Genomic DNA, 16,405 nt, shown 5'->3' with positions numbered 1-16,405 from the left:
GATAGAGATCGATCTTAATTCGGTATTGTTACGAAACGTCATTTAGCAATTGACACACACAGCGGATTCCAAACTGAAAACTTGATCGACCACGCAATTAGTGACAGATCGCTCGCTGTCTGTCATTGCTTTGCCACGAGCTCTGCTTTCAAATGTGTTTAATCGATTGCGTCTTATTTGGTAATTACACAATAGATGATTGTAGATCAAATCGAGGAATTCTGGATAGTCAGGCTGAATGAAGATATCTAAATTTAGAAATGTCAATTGAATTTCCTTTAAGAGCTTGCCAGATTGTATCATTCTGACGCTTAAAATTAATAAGTATATATCCATGGATATTATTCGGAAAGAAAAATTAAGTTACGTAAGTGATAAAACTATTTGTAATTGATCAACGTGATTAACTGATTGGTGAAAGAGATACTATGTGCACTATCGTTCAAATATATTTGGACACGCGTTTATTATTGACAATATTTAACCAGTAATCGTATAAAACCAGTAAACGATCAATTAGCTTTTCAATAAATAATGACAACTTATATATATACTAAGTATCACAACATTTAGCCACTGGCTAATTATTAACTCGTATATTTTAGTAAAATTCATGCATTGTTACTAGAGATTGATTACTTCTTCCCATATTTATGAGTGACAGTGTATTTTCTTAATTTTCCAAAGGTGGTATGAAATGAAGCTTGTATGAAATACTAAAATACAATATGAGTCGGAAGCATAGAAGATTCTATTAATTTAGAAAATATGTACTATTCTACGACTCAGATTCAATAATACAAATTTAAAACTAGACAATGTTTTTTTCATTCGATATGTCTGACTTATCCTCGATTTATCAAGTAGATTATTCGAAGCAGAATATCACACAACGAGAAAGCAATTTTCAAGGTAGAGATTATTTAATCGAAGAAGAAAATAGCACTTCTGTTTCAGCAGAATAACGTATCTGAGGATACCTACTATCGGATTCATAATTCGAGCTGAAAGCGCATTCCTTGTTCCAAATATGCATTTACGGCTGATATCGGAGAGCACAAGGTCCAACACCTTCGCGTCTGATATTTATTCAAGCGTGTTCGACGCTGAATATCTATAGGTAATCACTGTCACCGTCTCGTTTCATGGAAAACCTTTGAACTTTACCAAAGACGTTTGTTTGAAGCGCGTCTCTATCGGGCGAACTAACGACTCTTCGAAATTGAATTTCCCACCTACATCCATAGTAAAGGCGGACAGCCATACATTGAAATTAAATTATACCAGTGCAAGAATGAAATTTTGTGATTAAATCTGCAATTGTAATCCCTAAAATTTAATATTTTCATGTAATATCAGTTGCAAATTTGATATGCTACTCTCTTCAAATATCGAAATTGACTCACATTTAAAAAAATATTCGGGTCAATGTTTAAATTGACGTAGGAGTATAATTATTTTTTTTAGCACCAGAATGGAACTACCAAATCTGTCAAAATGACAGGCTACAATATTTTTTTTCTACTATAAATATATTAAAAACATGATGACTTTTATTGATACAGAAAATTAATTTTAAATATACAAATACTAATATAATATACAACAATTCTTTTTACTATATAACTACAGTTATAATTACCTATACATATACTACATTTTGCAGTATATATTCATACATAATATTTAATTGATTTTAATTGAATTATCATTTAATAGATATGCACTAATGTTACCAGTTAGTAGTTTTGCTTCGTCATTTTTTACGAAGAATATGCACGATAAGGGCTCCCACCTCATCTCCTACGAAATAGAAAAATCGATTTCAAAATTCTCTAATTGTACATCTCTAAAACTGAGACTAACTGCTGAAATATTCATGGCGACTCGAATCAACACTCGATGAAAATCAAATTTTTAAGAAGCACTTAACTTCATGAAACGTACACGCGAAACTGGATGACGAACCGGTCGAGAAAACTTAATAAAAGTCGGGACCGCTTAACAGGAAGCGAATGAGAGACAGGCGAGACGGTCGATGAATAATTGGGATGAAACGCAAATGGAGCGAGAATTAACGGCGGATAAATTTTGTAAGCTTCGTCGTTTCGTCTGTCAATAAAGTCTGCCCCTTTGACTTCGTGTCACACTGCGGTAAATATTTTATGATCCTGCGAGCAGTCCTCTTCGCGGATATATATTTAACTTCGTCCACCACTCTCCTTTCGAACGCCGTGAAAGTCATATACATCGACGTGGATCCCATTGAAAAATCGGACAATCCTTTCTATCAGATGCGATTTCTTTTCTCTTTTGAATATTTTCAAAAACGAATTTGAATATATCGAACAAAACTTGCAAAAAGGTATTCTCCTTTTTCATTATAACATCCATAGATTTTTATTATTTGGAAACTTATAACGAATCTGATAAATGTCGAAGAAGAGTATTCTTATTTTACACTTTTGAAGTTCCTGGACCATTGATCGATTTTATCCAAAAATTGCGTTTGATATCTTACAAATTTTCGAAAATGTTCGGTTATATTTCATTTTGTACCTGAAAGAACATTTTGTTGTTAAGAAATTTGGAATGAATTTCGCAGATCGTACTTTCTACGTATAAGTAAAACAGATAATAAAGTGCACACGGAAAAATCAAGCAAAGCTGTGAGTCCAAGTGTTTGAAATTTGATTAAGAGACAAATATGACAGATTACGATTGATAGAGTCGCTGATTTACATGACCTGACGTCAATCCTGCAATACGTTGCGCTTTGATAACAGTCTGACTAATTTCTGATGAAAACGGAGATATTATCAATGTTGTTCATGTTGATAGATTGGAAGTTTCATCTGACAGAAGTGTTTGTGGCGAACGTTTCAGACTCAATTGTAAAAATGATATTACATCCAGTTAAATTTTTAATATTGCACATTCAATACATCTTAAAAGGAAGCTTTCCTCAACAGTCGTTTGTCGTGAAAGCACCTTACACGGTAATTGTGAATTTCATGAATACTTGGAAATAAATGTTTCCGTAAAAGTCGTCAGCTACGAAGACTCGCCATCTATTTGCATAGATAATACGAACATGACGAAGAAAACTTTGAAATCTGTCATAATTAATGCTTACTTTGTTGCAACTTATTGCATCGTGGAAATACGAAAGAAAACGTCAAATCCGTTAACGTGAATTTACATTTCTGAGACTGTTACTGTTACACTGTACTGCAATTTCAAATAATCTGAAAAAGAATATATTTTCTTGTTGTTTCAACGTTGAAACGCAACTTTGACGAAAGTGAAGAATTTTGACAGAAAGAGTTATGATGTTAATTATTTTAAATAAGAATAAGAAGCAACTAAAATTAAAAAAGGGATAAAAAAAAAGGTTTCTTAATTAATCAATCGATTAATCGGATTATTACGCAATCAATCTATAAATATAGCGCAGTGTGATCAATAGATAGGATGTTCCAGCGGCCTTTTTACCGATGTAAAAAACAAGATTTATTAGTGAAAGTATCATTTTTTTATTGAAGATATTAGTACGAGTATTTTTCTGATTAAAAATCAGAATTTTTAGAATCAGATATTATAAAGATAGAATTATTTTTTTCATAAACAGCTGATTCAATATTTCAAACGTGGCCACACTCAAATAAAGCCAGACATTGCTAAAACCCTCCAGATAATTCTGAATATTAATTTTTCTGTATATCGTGGAAAATCTGGAACATCGATAAGGCACGATACGCAGCTTCGAGAAGCGGAAAGTTTTGCAGAAAAAAAAGAAAATAGTATAAAGTTTTACAACGAAGAACTTGTCTCATTTTAAATTTCAGCAATTACTAGTAGATCAATATTTACAAAATTTATTCACAAAGAATGAAGAAAAAAAGAGAATATTAGTAACCCCTATTAGAAAATTTACAAAAAAGAAATCATTAACGAAATCATTTAACAAACACGACTGAGAAAAATAAATAAACAACTGACTAAATTCATCACCCACATCAACAACACAGATACCGTTTGAATATCTTGGATTGCAAAGCCCGTAAGAAATTGGCGCGCTAAACCATCCACTACTACAGACCAAACATAAAATGTTTCCTACGTACAAAATGTCAAACTATCTCTTATCCTTCTTTACTCTTTATCAAACAAACCTTTATAAGATCAATCAGTCACAAATATCTCCATATATCATCTGATAATATGTCCCATTCCTATTTAAATAAAACTTTTATAACATAGTGTAATAACGTGCCAAAGTCTTATCTTTCTTCATCCGCCATCAAACGTTTCTCCAAAATGTTTCTTCATTACTTTTGTTTTAATAAAACTTCTATACTTTTTATTTAAATAAAGCAATAATAAAACAACTTTTATATTATTCATCTCGTCGTCGAAAGCTCTAACATTATACTTAAGTTTTGTAGCATGTTATTTCGATAAAAATGAATTTTTTATAGATCATACGAAGACTTCTATGAATAACTGTATCTAATATAACACCTATAGAACACCCGTGTCAAACAGCGATAAAAAGAAAGCAGAACTCGTTATCTGTGCGAAGAAACTGGCGCGCAATCACGCGAGTTTCAAGTATACAGTCTCATACATCAAATCTAAAATTGCAGCTTCACCGAGAACTATGCAAACGAACAATTATACGTGTTAAAATATTTGATGGTAAAAGTGAAAAGAAATCTAAAGGCACTCGATACATCGATGCATACTCTTTTCTGACGATTGATCCAGATCGTTTCACGCCAAACGAATATCGAACACTGTTTGCGATCGATACCTAAAATCAAAAGTCTTGGGCCTTGAACGATAAGAGAACCGGTGTAGTCCGTTTGGTACAAGTGTCTAACGAGATTCGCGCACAGGTCGACGCGAGAACGACGGTTTCGCCTCGAGGGAGCCTCGAAAAGCCCTCTCGAAAGCCGCATAACCAGCTCGAGGACCGGAGACGCGCGTCGCGAGTCGCGTGGACGCCGCTTGGTGAACTGCGGCCAGCGCCGCGGTGCCCGTGATAGCGACGACTGGCACCGTGTTCCATTGGCCGACGGGACGAAAGCCACCGTCGCCGCCGCCGTCACCGCCGCAGCGCAAGCGTCTCTTCCACTTTTTTCCTCGCCAACCGATCAAATCACCTGCTCGATACATGCCGACAAAGAACACTGTTTTAACTGTACTACCTGATGATATAAATCACGTAATTTCTGTTACAATCGTATTCACTAATTCTTGAGTTATTATTAGATTGTGGATTTTCATGCATTTGGGAAATTTAAGGGTGCAATAATATACAGGATGCGTATAATATGCTAAAAAATGTGTAAAATATACAGTACAGTATTTACTATAATAGTATTTACAGTATTTATTATATATTTTTATATATTTGTATATTATATTATATATTTATAGTATTTATACTGATAGTATTTATTATAAATGTAATTAAGGTATAATATATACTATAACATTTAGTTGGTGAAACGAATGTCTATTAAGGTTACTTTTTTTAATTGTGTTTGTGATAATATGAATTTGTATAAACGTGCATAGTATAGTTATCAATTTATGAATTATTGGTGGATTATCTTACTTGATATCGAATTATAAAATTATAAATAATTACAAAAATTAGAAATATTTGCCCGGAAGTCTGTAATTTTCGACTTGTCACTTGTTAAGTTTGTAATGTTAACATAGTAGGTTATAGTGTAAAACGTCCTTATTACAGAATTGAGGGAAGGTGATAGGACATGGTGGTGAATTTTAAAAATTGAGAGTTTGGTAAAAATATGGAAGGGAATTTTTTTGATATTACGGAGGAAACTGAGAATAATAAACGGAGAAAAATTGTTGAGAGATTCCAATCAAAAATCGAATAAGGTTCCAATGAAAAGAGATTGATAGGTCTGATAATGTTAAAACGTACGAAGCTAAAATATCAGGAATTTTGATTCTCTCATCCGGTTATAAAATGAAATATCGTTTAACTATGAAACATATTGGTAAAAAATGACACCGCTAAGACCGGATTAAACTTTCTATCATAAATCAATTAAAATGCATGAAGAATAATAAAAAAAAGGAAAGCCATATAGAGAAAACTTGTTTCATCCTCAAAATAACCTATAGTGAGATGAAGTACCTTCCAGCAGTAGAAAATTCAAAAATTGGACTAAAGTAGCTTCGTTCTCATATAAAATAAAATTTTTCATCAACATAAAAAAAGTTAAATTTACCCCTTGTTATTGCAATTTTCTCAATAGAGAACAAAGGAAGTGTGATTTCCATAATTTTTAAACATCGCAGTAATATCGCTTTGCCGATATATCGATAAATCATTAAACATAAATTTTCATTTTCGACAAGAAAATGCTAAGTAGCCACAACTTCCTGAAAAAAATGAATATTACTTTAGTTGCCGCACAAGGTAATGAATTTATATGACAAATGTATAAATCACAAATTGATTAATAGCTTACGAATGCGGCAACTGAATTCATTAACGTACGAACACTGGTTGCACGAGGATTTGAGACCGTACTAACAGAGGTTTATTGAAGTAGACTTGACCCACTTTTCGTTTAAACCTCTGTATACAATAATCCTTGAGGCTTATAAACGTATTCGTAATTAATTTCACGTAAAACAAGTATAGAATTACTGGCGACCGCTTTTTGCACCGGATAAACGTGATTAATACATTTATTGGCTCGATGATTACGGTAATTCGTTTCAAAACGCTTCGAAAAGAGGTATCCTGCTCTTACCGCGTTTCGTTTTCTCCCCAGGATGAAAGAAAAATACGCGTCTAGATGCTTTAAAATAAGGAAATTTCCATACAAAATGTAGCAAATTTCCCGACGAAGAAGGGTTCGTGATACATTATGCGATACAAAAAGTAGCAAATGCATTAAACCGGTATAATTTTACGATCATCAATCTTGTTTTACGTAAGGAATATAAAGTTAAATGCAGATACGCGCGCGATATTTTGAGAACGCTAAAAGTAGCGGTAACAAAGTTTTCATTTCCTGTTTCTATTATTTTCTATTTTTAAATCAAATTAGACATTTGCATAACAATGAAATTATGGTTGATAAAATTGAAGGGGTCGAAATACCAAGATATGTAAATGAGAAAAAGATAAAAAGAGATATTTTTCGTGCAAAAGGATGTAAAGTCTATGAGGAATATGTTGAAAAAGGTTACAGTGACGTACATATAAATAGAAAATTTAATCAGACAAACTCCCGAATGCAATAATGAATAAAATAGAAATATTTGAGGATTCATAGAATTTCAATGAAAATCTTACACCCTTATAATATTTTGTAGGAAGTCTGAATTTCGTCTAAAAGAGGCGAGGCTTCAGAAGTAGATTAAAAGAAGAAGGTCAAAATCGTTCCATGTGGCACTTGTCTTTGATATTCGATTATCGATAGGCTATTGGTTGTACTCGATGCCCCACATTTTTCAAAGAAACATTTAAGAGTCTCGTTTGAGATATGCTGAAGAAGAACATTCTTTTATTCTTTTTCATGGGCTTTCAGCAAAAATTGTTTAATCGCCTGAAGAATACGTTTCAATGTTTCGAATATTCGATAGAATTCTCGAAGAATGTAATGCGCTTCGTCGTATCGATTTTTAATTACCGTATCGAAGAGCTGAGAGCGTCTTCGATAATTTGATTTAAAATGTGAGCTCTATACTCTACGATAAACTATATATACTTCGCTAAGTGGCAGAATGACAATAATACGTTTGACGATTCCAAAAAAATTCTACTTATCAGAATTCAAATAAGTAGCTATCACTTAAAACAATTAGAGAGCTTCCTTTTCGTTTTTTGAAAAAAGGAGAAATAATATGCCATGACATTTATAGAAGTTGTCAAAATATCTATTTATACGTTAGTATCTATGTTTAATCTATAAATCTTTAATTACTCGAACAATTTGCTTCAAAATAAAATAAAAAATATCTCTCTTTTCGAGGTGAATAAAAAAAGATATTGTCAACAGCGTATTCCAAAATATCAGTACCGGTTTAACGATCATATTACTTTGCAATCCAAGAAAGTTTCTGCGTACGCTGAATTTCAAGAAAATTCACGTTTAACACACGACCAGAAATTTCTACCTAAATATTTCATGATTCTACGTTGCTTTTATAATAACAAGTTTCATCCAGGTTTTCCAAAAAATCGTAACGCCAGACGTGGATTTAAATAATAAAAAGATCGGGGGGGGGCGGAATCGGGAAAATCAAATTCCACCATCTAATACGCCTGTGGAACTTGGCTAAATAAAGGTATTAGATACGTTTGCATGAATAAGATAATTTGGAAGAACATGATGAATAAGGTAATAAAGAAAAAGCTAATAATAAAATCCTCATTAATGTGTAATTCCAAGCATGATGTATACGCCTCTCCGTGTTTCTTCCTATAGGTACTCTAAAAATTTCAATAAATCACGGCCAGCAAATTTACATAATTGTAGACTCGATATTCAAATTCGACTTGCGACGTCCGCGTTTCTAACACGTGCGTCTGAATCGATAATATCCGGTGACACACATTCTTCTTCGTGCGGAAATGCGACGATATATGTATATCATCTCTATACGTTCGATGTTCTGCCCATGGAAGCGAATAACCTTAACTTTAATTCGCATAGAAACACCCTTGTTATGTCGCTACGAAGATAAGAAGACTGCAGTTTTATGAAATCACCGAACTATAAGTTTAAATTATCTATAAAGAACGATGACAGTAATATATTTTATCATTTACTACATATACCATAAACTTTTGCTGTGACATGTGGCTTGGTGCGAAGTTTTATTTTTATCGTAGAGAATAATTCTTCGTTTTATTCCACCATTTATTACTGTTCACCTTATTCATATTATTAAGGATGGTTTCATATTGAGGATTCGAGGGATCTGGAATCTTTTTACGCTATTCTGAAGATCTTTTTTCGTTGTCGATACTGGGTATATTAAGTTTCTGTTGAGTTTTCTTTCTGATAATAACAACCTTCGAGAGACGGCGGTAAATGTCGAAAAAATTTTACAGACGAACAATTTGATCCTCTGTCATAAAGCTTCAAATATGTGAGTTGGACCATATAATTCGTAATATTCTTTCTGTGTGACCTCTTCGACTAACTAAAATTTTCATTATATAAAAAAAAGTATTTAGCCTAAAAGATTGATTTAAATCCGGTTGATTTTCCTTCGAAAATAGCTAAAAAATCCCAATACAGTAAATTTACACGACAAATGTTAAATATTCCATCGGATTAATACTAAAGGATTACCCAGTCGGACAGTCATTGAGATTAGAACTTGAACTTAATTCTTTTACAAATTTTAAAGTTCTAAATTCTTTTAAAATTACTTTAAAACTATCAATATTTTGACAAAATTTTCAAATTCTAGTAGTAGTTGCACATCTTAAACAATTTCACGTGACCAAACCAGCTTTACTTTTTCACTTACCGGTTAAGCACAAATTAAGAAACTCTAACATAGGATAATAATATCCGTGAATCTAGTACTCTATTTCGGCATCCATTTCTCTTATTACTAGCTGTCGTTCCAATAAAAATCCACGTATTACATCCGCGACCCTTAACATCTGAGGATTATTTTTGGGACAACAAAGCGACGACGAAGATCATACTGTCGGATCAAAGATTAAAGCCCCCAAGGGATTGTCTACAGGTGGTGTGCATCGTCTTCCACTTTCCACAACGTCCTTTTAACGGTCTCTCTATACGACATTTCCGCCAGCTTTCTGTACTATTTGCTTGCTCGTCAACGGATCGCGATGCCTCGAAATATACTTGTAATGCTCGTAGTGTTCACAAAAGTTGGAAATCCATCGATCGTGTAAAATGCTTGTGAATGTCAAGTTTTTATAAATATCAATGGCGGTTATAGAAATGAAGCAAACTTTGGAGTGGAATTAATATAAATATCTCATTTTTAATATAGTTTATAGAACGAAGAACTAATTCCTTACTGCCTTATATTCTAATTAATTCTCAATCCTCAATTAATGCTATATCACTGAACTAATTTTAAAGCATTTAGTTTTACTTCGTGTTCTAAGTATGTTTGAAACGATGAAACCCATTAATAGCAATTTTATTTAGCACGATACACGTGATCAAATAAAATTATACTTACACTTTAAAATTAAATACTATAACTTAAATTCTTATAATCATCTATCACTGACCCGATACCAATTGAAAATTAATTAACATTTATATAACATTTTGTTTTTTTCTTATTATTATTTATGAATACTCTTGATACTTATGGCTCCATCGTAAAAAATAAATGAATTCTATTTTAAAAATCATTCTTATAAGTATATAACATTCTGTATATGATTCCATTGCAAAGAATTAATATATCAATCGTAAAGAAACTATGTATTTCATTTTAAAAATCACGCTCAACATTTTCTACAAATCGGAATCCATTATAACCATTGTAACCGTTATTATATTCATTGTTTAAACGAACAACGTTCCGTCTTGAAAGGGTCGAACAGATCGCGTGTCAAGCCGCGCTTACAAGCGGTGCACAGGCGTCCAAAGAACAGCGGAGGAATCGATCGCGAAAGTTTAATTAATTATCGACGAGTTCGCGGGGCAGCGCTAATTGCTTTCTCGAGGAGCGACTTCAAGTCAAGTCGTGATTAAGGCTTCCGGTGGGAGGTGTGCTGACCCAAGGTTGAAATTAAGAATTAACCTGCACTCTCGAGCGCGAGTTTCGCGGACGTGTACGAGCTACTTTCATTCTCGGTGTCGCGCCAGTGGCGACAAATTGCTCGGACTTCGATCGAATAAATCACTCGGCGAGTGGAGAGGAAGCTTGACGGAAATAGAATACGGAGGAAAAGGATCCGAACAGGAAGGGTTGTACAAGACAGTCTCTCAACGCAGGACATATTACTGATATTGCAGTGACCCTGCTACGGAAAGCTTCTTACGAATGAAACGTGGTTACGAATAACTTACCTTTCGTGTATGTAAAATTTCGATATGACGTGTTTTGTTGTGTAATTTTAATTAGTTAACGTGCAATTCTTTTGCTATTGAATTTCTAACAAGTTAAAATTTAATAATTCAGTAAAAAGTAGAATTTAAATCTTTTTAATCTCTTTGTGAATCTTAATTCAAAATCTAATTATTATGTTCAAAAGAAGATTACTATTTCTTATTCATCAAATGTTAAAGAAAAGTATTGAGAAGATTTTGAAACTTTGACGAAAATAATGGACACATGTGTGGTCAGATACTGTATCTTTACATATTTTATATTCCAATGAAAGAAAGTTAAACGAAGTGGAAGCAATGTATAGATATGTTAAATTACGATAACGATAAAAATTTAGTGCAATTTAGTGATCTTCTTTTGCTATTTAGTAAGCCTCGGAGCATTCATATGTAGTATAACGTACATTTAAAACATGTCAAGCTATAATGAAAGTAGTCCAGTCTTTATTTAAGTTCTTATTGAAACTCGTAAATATATATATAAAGAGTTTTAGGAATTTTGGAAAAATAAGTTGGCTCTCTAGCACAATAGCGACTAAAATAACTGGAATCGCTCGTTGTCACAGCAAAAAAGAAGGCAATAAAACAGATTAAAAGTTCTGTCAAAAGTTCAACTAATTCAGAAATAGTTAAAGGAAACTACAAAGCTAAAGCGGAATCTAACTTCATTGCAAAGAATTGTGTACCTTGTTCGTTGAAAACTCACCTGACAATTGACGTTCCGACTGTGAGCGTGGCTGTTGTAAACTCTGTAATCAAACGAAAAAATCCGATTACGTTCCACGTAGAACGTCGTGATCATATAAGATGACATAAAATTTCCAAGTAATGCTTTGAAAAGTTTATCCTGTTTAGAGCTTTAAACATTTGATCTCAATTACATTTATTTTATAAGCATAATGTTCTCGAATTTCAATTTCAACACAACACAGGAAAATCACATTTCAATGCAAGAAAATGCTTTCGAAAAATTACAGTGATGGGACTTTTTCTTTCATAATATATTCTCCTTTTCGTTTCCTATTTTTTGCGAGAAATGACATAGATGCGCATAACGTTGGATGTGTACATTCCTTCTTATTCGAATGATAATTTTTATGTTACTTTTCATTCTCACCACTAATGCACCGTTCAGCCAAAGTTTTATGCCATTCTTTACGTATTGTAATTTCAACTTGTGCAACTTATTATTTCGTTCCGTATGTAATTGCATAATGCTCAATATTCATTTCTTTCTGAAACGAATGTTCTAACATTGGGCATTCATACAAAAGTATGGGAAAAAAGAACATTTCATAAGATCTACATATTCATAGAAAAATATATTACAAGAATAGTAAAACCAACTACAAGAACAATTTAATAAAAATATTCCACGTAACATGTATCAAAAATATGGAAAATAAGAAAACTCAAACATTCGCCTCAATTTAGTTTCCAGTTTGAAGGTAAAAGTATTTCAATCAGCTCAAACAATATTGCAATCAAAATTTGCAATTTTCATCATTTCAAGATCAATTTGTACAACAACGCACAATGAAGCAAAACCACAAACTCCGGGAATTGTACGTCACCCCTAAAATTGGTAGGTTCCTTTCCTTGTCGCGCTATCATTGATTCGAACATGCTATAAACGACGACGCCTGACCTCGCCTGCATCGACAGATGCATTTACCTAAATACAAAATTGCGCCGAAAGATTGATGGATCCGTCGCGTCGTCCTGTTGTGTGCTACCAACGACGCCACTAACGTCCCTACGTCAGGTGGTAGCAAAAAGGAACGATCCATAAAACTTTGTCCAGACTATTCTATTTATTTAAAATAGTAACTTAAATTCAAGCTTGTTCATTCACGCAAATCCACAGTTCATGAAATCCATTCTGAAAAAATAAACCAAGTCCATTGGATTTTTTAAATTGGAACCATGTGTTTTTGTTGGCTTGTACTTTATATTGTACGTACATAATATATGTTCAAAATATGTTCTATGGTTCAAGTCCTAATCAAATGAATCTTAGCTTCGCTAGATATTCGAAGGAATATTTCGATTTATGTAAAATAACTGTAATGTTAATAAAACAATTCCAAGCTGGTTTAATTGAAACTGAAGACGAATTCAGGTAATTAGCATTGCAAGGTTTCTGTTTAAATCTTAAATACTATAAATTTAGCAAAAGCACTATCTTTTAACGAAATGCAATTTGACTAATGATAACGATCATTAAAATACAAAAGGACATTTTAAATAACAAGTTCAAATAAATAACAATTTCATATTGATCAAGAGACTTCAAAATGTTTGAATCCAATCAACCTGGCCAATCTGAATGAAGCTTAATAAAAAAAAACCTGGACCAAATTAAAATTCAATTAATCCGTCGACAGTAAATCGACGAGGATGGCATTTTGCGAGAGTTTTAGCAACAAAATGTCCACAGACAGATTTGCCCGAGTTTTTAATTGAATCACTGGCCCTGGTAATGCCGCGTAAAATTTTCCATACAAAATTAGCATTGGTTGATGGCCGATGATTGCGAGTCTCAAATTGCATTTAAATCGTTCCACCGCGTTGCCTATTAATTGGCGTCGTCGAAATTCACGTAGGCGGCCATTATTATCATGTTTTGTCGGCGATGAAACAGTCACTCGCGGGGGCGTGTTTTAGAAGGGAAAGAAGGGAAAAATCGTACACAGGCTTAGCAATGGGGAAACGAGCGAAGCGAAGAGGTCAAACCATGACCTACATACATGCAAGATATCGAGCCGGTCCGATACAGAGCATCAGAACAAACGAACGGCCATGACCTTATCCACGCCATACTGCTGCGAAGCCTTCATCGATTAGCGTGGTGTACAGATAATTTCATAAAAAAGGCAACGTAGAGGAAGGCGACATTTTTTCATGGAAAAGCTGGAGAAATCATGTGTTGATATTGAATTTAAGACTTAAGAATGAGATACCGTCAGACTGAATTTTATTCATGCAACGCTGTAGACCTGTATGAATTCAAGAAGTTTAATTTTACTTGGAACCTCAAGGCACACACATAGGAAAACAGAGAACCGATGCGAAAGAGCGCTCCCTTTTCACAGGGATGAATGTTATTAGTCGTGACAAGAGGGAACCACGTAAGCGTTGAGAATTAGATTTTGAGGAAAATATAGAGACTGCGTGGTATCGTGTAGAGTGTTATATTAGAAAATAATTTGTGTCGCAACAGCATACCTATTGAGGGAAGTGATACAGTGAACAATCTGTGAATAGAAAATGAGACTCCAAAACTGTTTCGTTTGGTTGCTTCAATCTTAAAATAATTTTTTACATTTATACAGATCTCCAAAATATTTTATACTGTTATTATAATAATTATACATAATAATTTTGTATATATGTATATTCATAATAATATATTGAAAATCAAAAGAAACAGTGCAGAAAGGTAATCTGATACAGAAAATACCACTGAGTTTGCTCACAATTATAACATAATTCCAACATGCCGATAAAACTAAGTTTTAAAGAGATATCGAATGTAGCAAATTTCTCTGGTATTTACTCGTATTTATTGCATATTGCATCGCCGTTTATCGCCATATTGCATCTAATATTATATCGCATTAAAATCAATGGAAACTTCAGCCATGCTATATCAAAATCACCAGCGTAGACGTAATGCCATTAGTTTCCGGTTAAAACAGTGTGTAGACCTTACGAGCGAATTACAGTTGCATTCGTGTTTGCATATTGAAAAATCAAGGTTTAAGATGTCTGCACAACATGGCTCGAATGTGACGAAATTAATTGTCCTTCACCGCAAAATACGAAACGATAAACTGGACTGTTAATCGCATTCGGATTGTAAATTTCGACATGTTGCGGCTGTATTTATGAAAAGGAAAAAGAAACGGGAGCAGCGTTGCAAATACTTCTCGAACAATAGCCAATAGGCGGTGCGTTTCTTTCTTTACGAGCTGCATAACTTCGAAAAAGAATTCCGATAAAATTCTCTGATCAAGGAAATTTATTTCCTGTTCCAGGTTTTTGTTAACACGTTTTTCTTCTTCGTCCTATTTTACCGTACTGCGAACATCGATCCATAGCATACAGTGGAAAAAAGTATCTGGTAGACGTTAAAGTTCGTCTCTGTTTCTTAACTTCAACCTCGAACGAAATCGTAAAATCGATACCGGTTTTTCTCGATAAATATTTGTTTCTGTTTCTGCCTGATCCATCGCGTAGTTGTATGGGGCTAGATAAAATTGTGAAAACCACTTATCTAATTGCGCGATGTTAGATCGTGCGAACATTTGTGTGCATCTGGTGTCGAATAAAACATTCTAACAGCAAAATTGAAATTATTATATTTCTTAAAACATTAAGAATCTTCTTGTTTATTAAAATAAAAGTGAAGTGGGGATATAAAAACTCGAAAACTGTGACAGGATAAGAAGGATATACGATTTTCAATTAATGTGAATCGTGGTCTCCTTTCTATGTAGCTTGAAATGCAAATATATTCTAAGAGATCCGTAATTAATATTCTACTAATGAGTCACATTAATTTACGGTTAGGACCGTCATGTGTCAAAGTAGAAAGTAAGATTAGCTATCGTACTTTCTGGTCAACTTGAAAGCTTGTCAGCTACATCACAGGTGCAATGATTTTTTCGCTGTCCGACGGAAGTTCTCTTCTACCTAAGGGCCTTTTGCACGTACAACCCACACACGATGGTTATTAGAGCTATGAGAGATGCCAACCGATTAATACGCCGACATGGCTCGCTGCTCCATTAGCTTTGATCACTCGCTACCACCAAGATGCCGATCCTTCATACGTGTGTATATCGTGAAATGTATGTTTACCAAGGCAATGATGCTCACTCGTGCACAAACTACCTCCTCGTGTATCGACACTTCATTGATAATACGCATTCACCAACGGAACTCTACCGAAAACTATTTGATAAAGCTTCCTCTAGAATTCTTCTATCTTACGTCTCTACGTCAAGTCGAGATTTAGTGTAAAAATGTTGAACATAAATGCACATAGTGGGTGAAAAAATAGTTATGTTCTAATAATAAAAAGAAAATTTATATAAGTTAATTTTTTAACGAATTTACTGTTTGGGAATTGTAATTAGAAATATCTTGTTTTCGTTAGGACATTTTGCAATTTCTAAATTAATATTATTTTTATAATTCCTGTGAAATACGGTTACGGTTAAACACGTATGTTTGAGTATGCAGTATATTTTTGCATTGTAAATTTAAATCACCCATAAATATAT

General features: G+C 33.5%; 1 protein-coding gene across 3 annotated transcripts in view; it reads right to left on the bottom strand.

The window, feature by feature from the left end:
• Positions 1-16,405, bottom strand: part of cv-c (RhoGTPase activating protein) — a 350,754-nt gene that overhangs the window by 202,171 nt on the left and 132,178 nt on the right. For all 3 annotated transcript variants that reach the window (XM_033347220.2, XM_033347221.2, XM_076620241.1), the window contains one exon: positions 11,821-11,863. In XM_033347220.2, the coding sequence (XP_033203111.2) occupies positions 11,821-11,863 (43 nt within the window). The remainder of the gene's footprint in view (positions 1-11,820; positions 11,864-16,405) is intronic.

This window comes from Bombus vancouverensis, chromosome 7 (assembly GCF_051014615.1).
Source record: "Bombus vancouverensis nearcticus chromosome 7, iyBomVanc1_principal, whole genome shotgun sequence".
Taxonomy (NCBI): domain Eukaryota; kingdom Metazoa; phylum Arthropoda; class Insecta; order Hymenoptera; family Apidae; genus Bombus; species Bombus vancouverensis.
Note: the sequence above shows the minus strand (reverse complement) of the source record. Positions and strands in the feature narration are given on the sequence as shown.